The 4,860-nt window shown below is 51.4% G+C and overlaps 1 protein-coding gene across 1 annotated transcript in view; it reads left to right on the top strand.

The window, feature by feature from the left end:
* LOC106534051 (activin receptor type-2B) overlaps positions 1 to 4,854 on the top strand; it is a 12,190-nt gene extending 7,336 nt beyond the window's left edge. The window contains exons 2-11 of the mRNA XM_014030558.1: positions 1,474 to 1,690; positions 1,766 to 1,872; positions 2,183 to 2,328; positions 2,756 to 2,899; positions 2,973 to 3,116; positions 3,189 to 3,337; positions 3,432 to 3,546; positions 3,619 to 3,757; positions 3,906 to 4,036; positions 4,264 to 4,854. Coding sequence (XP_013886012.1) covers positions 1,474 to 1,690; positions 1,766 to 1,872; positions 2,183 to 2,328; positions 2,756 to 2,899; positions 2,973 to 3,116; positions 3,189 to 3,337; positions 3,432 to 3,546; positions 3,619 to 3,757; positions 3,906 to 4,036; positions 4,264 to 4,491 — 1,520 coding nt within the window. The 3' untranslated portion in view covers positions 4,492 to 4,854. The remainder of the gene's footprint in view (positions 1 to 1,473; positions 1,691 to 1,765; positions 1,873 to 2,182; positions 2,329 to 2,755; positions 2,900 to 2,972; positions 3,117 to 3,188; positions 3,338 to 3,431; positions 3,547 to 3,618; positions 3,758 to 3,905; positions 4,037 to 4,263) is intronic.
* The last annotated feature ends 6 nt before the right edge of the window (positions 4,855 to 4,860 follow it).

The raw sequence follows: 4,860 nt of genomic DNA, 5'->3' as shown, positions 1-4,860 counted from the left end.
GGTTCTGATGGTTCTGATGGTTCTGTTGGTTCTAAAGGTTCTGTTGGTTCTAAATGTTCTGATGGTTCTGTTGGTTCTAAAGGTTCTGTTGGTTCTAAAGGTTCTGATGGTTCTGTTGGTTCTACAGGTTCTGATGTTCTGATGGTTCTAAAGGTTCATGATGGTTCTAAAGGTTCTGATGGTTCTGTTGGTTCTGATGGTTCAGATGGTTCTGATGGTTCTGTTGGTTCTAAATGTTCTTATGGTTCTGTTGGTTCTAAAGGTTCTCTTGGTTCTAAAGGTTCTGATGGTTCTGATGGTTCTGTTGGTTCTAAAGGTTCTGTTGGTTCTAAATGTTCTGATGGTTCTGATGGTTCTAAATGTTTTGATGCTTCTAAAGGTTCTGTTGGTTCTGATGGTTCTAAAGGTTCTGATGGTTTTAAAGGTTCTGATGGTTCTGTTGGTTCTAAAGGTTCTGATGTTCTAAAGGTTCTGATGGTTCTGATGGTTCTGTTGGTTCTAAAGGTTCTGTTGGTTCTAAATGTTCTGATGGTTCTGTTGGTCCTACAGGTTCTGTTGGTTCTGATGGTTCTGTTGGTTCTAAAGGTTCTGATGGTTCTAAAGGTTCTGATGGTTCTGTTGGTTCTAAAGGTTCTGATGGTTCTAAAGGTTTTGATGGTTCTAAAGGTTCTGTTGGTTCTGATGGTTCTAAAGGTTCTGATGGTTTTAAAGGTTCTGATGGTTCTGTTGGTTCTAAAGGTTCTGATGGTTCTAAAGGTTCTGATGGTTCTGATGGTTCTGTTGGTTCTAAAGGTTCTGTATGTTCTAAATGTTCTGATGGTTCTGTTGGTTCTACAGGTTCTGTTGGTTCTGATGGTTCTGTTGGTTGTAAAGGTTCTGATGGTTCTAAAGGTTCTGATGGTTCTAAAGGTTCTGATGGTTCTGTTGGTTCGAAAGGTTCTGTTGGTTCTAAAGGTTCTGATGGTTCTGTTGGTTCTACAGTTTCTGTTGTTTCTAAAGGTCCTGATGGTTCTGATGGTTCTAAAGGTTCTGATGGTTCTAAAGGTTCTGTTGGTTCTAAAGGTTCTGATGGTTCTGTTGGTTCTACAGGTTCTGTTGTTTCTAAAGGTTCTGATGGTTCTGATGGTTTTAAAGGTTCTGATGGTTCTAAAGGTTCTGTTGGTTCTGACGGTTCTGATGGTTCTAAAGGTTCTGATGGTTCTGATGGTTCTACAGGTTCTGTTGTTTCTAAAGGTCCTGATGGTTCTGATGGTTCTAAAGGTTCTGTTGGTTCTGACGGTTCTGATGGTTCTAAAGGTTCTGATGGTTCTGATGGTTCTGATGGTTCTAAAGATTCTGATGGTCCTGGGTTTTCATGTTTGACTCTCTTCTTTTGGAACAAGACCCTCTGAGACCAGGTCCAGGTTCAGATCTGCGTGTGGTCCAGCAGGTCCAGGTCCGGTTGTGTTGACTCCAGTCCACTGACCTCTGCAGGGCGGAGCCACGGCGCCGGCGTGCGCACCGACGAGTGTGCGTTCTACAACGACAGCTCTGAGACGCAGCACACCAACCACAGCGCCGTGGAGCTCTGCGAGGACCAGGACCAGGAGGACAAACGGACCCACTGCTACGCCTCCTGGAGGAACGAGTCCGGAGACATCCAGCTGCTGAAGAAAGGCTGCTGGTTGGACGACTTCAACTGTTACGACAGGTAAAGCTCCGCCCACTAACGTCCCGGCAGGACGGCCTCGCGGGTCCTGATGCAGTTCTTCTGTGTCTCCTTCAGGCAGGACTGTGTGGCCACGGAGGACAGTCCTCAGGTCTTCTTCTGCTGCTGTGAGGGAAACCTCTGCAACCACAGGTTCACCCACCTGCCGGACCCCAGCAGTCCAGGTGAGTCCTTTTAGTCCAGGTGAGTCCTGCCTCTGACCAGACTGGACCTCAGCAGTCCATGTTGGTCCACTTGGTTTGGTTGGTGTAGGTCGGTCCAGTTGGTTTGGTTGGTGTAGGTTGGTCCAATTTGGTCCAGTTTTTCCAGGTGGGTTCGGTTCTGGTGAGTCCTGTGGAGAAGGATTTAAAGTCTGTTCTGGTTTCTTGACGAGGATGATGATGTGACCTTCAGTTTCTGATCAGCTGGAACATCAGAGATGATCTCCAGACCCAGATCCAGAACCAGACCCATGTGTGTGTTTCTGTGTTTCAGTTCTGTCGGCTCCTCCCAGCAGCCTGGGTGTGTTGAACGTGTTGATCTACTGTCTGGTTCCGGTCTCCATGTCCATGGTTCTGCTCGTCAGCGTCTGGATGTTCCACCACAGGAAGCCTCCGTATGGACAGGTGGACATCTCTGAGGTGGGTCTGTGACTGGACCGTCTCAGAGGGACAGGGTGTTACAGCTCCTTCTAAAGCTTCACAGAAAGGATTTCTTCTGGACCCTGGAGTCCACAGACCCTCAGAGGTCTTCTGATCTGGAGTCCAGATATTTCAGGGGACAGATCTAGTGTTCTGGAGTCCAGATGTTTCAGGAGGACAGATCTAATCTTCTGATCTGGAGTCCAGATGTTTCAGGGGAACAGATCTGGTCTTCTGATCTGGAGTCCAGATGTTTCAGGGGACAGATCTAATCTTCTGATCTAGAGTCCAGATGTTTCAGGGGACAGATCTGGTCTTCTGATCTAGAGTCCAGATGTTTTGGGACAGATCTAATCTTCTGGTCTTAGTGGTAAATATTAGACTAGCCTCAGAATAGGTTCTGATGTCCTGTCTGTATGTCCTCCAGGATCCTGGTCCTCCTCCGGCGTCCCCCCTGCTGGGTCTGCAGCCCCTGCAGCTGCTGGAGGTGAAAGCTAGGGGGCGCTTCGGCTGTGTGTGGAAGGCCCAGATCCTGAACGAGTTTGTGGCCGTGAAGATCTTCCCAGTCCAGGTGAGACTGGATCCTGCTGGATGGACCTGCTGGTCTCTGTGAACCCTGTAACGAGTCCTGCTCCTCCTGACAGAARATTGAGTCGTGGCAGAATGAGACAGACGTCTTCAGGACTCCGGGGATGAGACACGAGAACATCCTGAGGTTTGTGGGAGCAGAGAGACGAGGGACTCACCTGGAGACAGAACTGTGGCTCCTCACAGAGTTCCACCACAGGGTGAGAGACCACTTCCTGTTCCTGTCCTTCATCCTCACAGGACCACAGGGTCACGTAGATCTGTCTCTGCAGGGTTCTCTGTCAGACTTCCTGAAGGGGAACATGGTCAGCTGGACCGAGCTGTGCCACATAACTGAGTCCATGGCCCGGGGTCTGGCCTACCTTCACGAGGACATCCCCCGACTGAAAGGAGACCACCACAAACCGGCCATCGCACACAGGTCCACCACTGCCAGAACCTCAGGACCTGAAGTTAAAACTGATCCAGCAGTCCTGGACCTGCAGGGTCTGATGGGTTCTGGTCTTATTTTTCAGGGATTTTAAGAGTAAGAACATCCTCCTGCGGTCGGACCTGACCTCCATCATCGCTGACTTTGGTCTGGCCTCTCGCTTCGAGCCGGGGGACCCACCTGGAGAGATCCACGGCCAGGTGAGCAGGGGTCCAGAGCTTCAGGTACAGCCTGGGTGTGGTTTCATGGACACACCTGTGTTCTGGGTGCAGGTGGGCACCAGGCGCTACATGGCCCCGGAGGTCCTAGAAGGAGCCATCAACTTCCAGAGAGACGCCTTCCTGCGGATCGACATGTACGCCCTGGGTCTGGTTCTGTGGGAGGTGGTGACCCGCTGCCAGGCCGCTGACGGTACCGGACACACAAACCCAGATACCAGGTGGTTCTGTTCAGGTAGACCGCCCACACCTGAGGGCCGGTTCTTWCTGAACCCAACAGAACCACCGTGTATGAGGTCCAAGCCATCCCTCTCCTCAAGTCTGGGTTCTGGTGTCTTCAGGTCCGGTGGACGAGTACATGCTGCCCTTTGAGGAGGAGGTGGGCCAGCATCCCACTCTGGAGGACCTGCAGGACCTCGTGGTCCACAAGAAGATGAGACCACCCATCAAAGAGCTCTGGCTCAAACACAACGTGAGTTCCAATGGTTCTGACCCGATCACAGTTCCTGCTGGTACCGTTTGAGTCCTGAAGGACAGAGGCTGAGGTCCTGGGTCCATTAGAGTTAGGGTTGGACCCATCAAATGATTCATTAAGGCTGGGTCTCTGGGACTACAGGGTCCACGTTGGTCCAGTTCAGGTTCTTCAGGTAGAGTCCAGCTGAAGGTGTTCTGATCAGGTTCTCGACCTGGTCTCTGCAGGGTCTGGCTCAGGTCTGTGAGACCTTGGAGGAGTGCTGGGACCACGACGCCGAGGCTCGACTGTCCGCCGGCTGCGTGGAGGAGAGGATCTCCCAGATCCGACGCCTCAAAACCACCGCCATCATAGCTCCGCCCCCTTCTGACCACCACACCCTACTGCTGTCCACCATCACGCCTGTCACCATGGTAACTAATGTGGACATGTCCCCCAAAGAGGCCAGTGTATGAAGAGGACTTACAGCTGAGGACACACCTGCTGTCCCTGTCTCTGTCCCCTCTGTGGTCTCTGTCCCCTCTGTGGTCTTGTCTCTGTCCCCTGTGGACTTCTTCATGGTTCTGTGGTCTCTGTCCCCTGTGGACTTCTTCATGGTTCTGTGGTCTCGGTCCCCTCTGTGGTCTTGTCTCTGTCCCCTGTGGACTTCTTCATGGTTCTGTGGTCTCTGTCCCCTGTGGACTTCTTCATGGTTCTGTGGTCTCGGTCCCCTCTGTGGTCTTGTCTCTGTCCCCTGTGGACTTCTTCATGGTTCTGTGGTCTCTGTCCCCTCTGTGGTCTTGTCTCTGTCCCCTGTGGACTTCTTCATGGTTCTGTGGTCTCTG

This window comes from Austrofundulus limnaeus, unplaced genomic scaffold, assembly GCF_001266775.1.
Source record: "Austrofundulus limnaeus strain Quisiro unplaced genomic scaffold, Austrofundulus_limnaeus-1.0 Scaffold1080, whole genome shotgun sequence".
NCBI lineage: Eukaryota > Metazoa > Chordata > Actinopteri > Cyprinodontiformes > Rivulidae > Austrofundulus > Austrofundulus limnaeus.
Note: the sequence above shows the minus strand (reverse complement) of the source record. Positions and strands in the feature narration are given on the sequence as shown.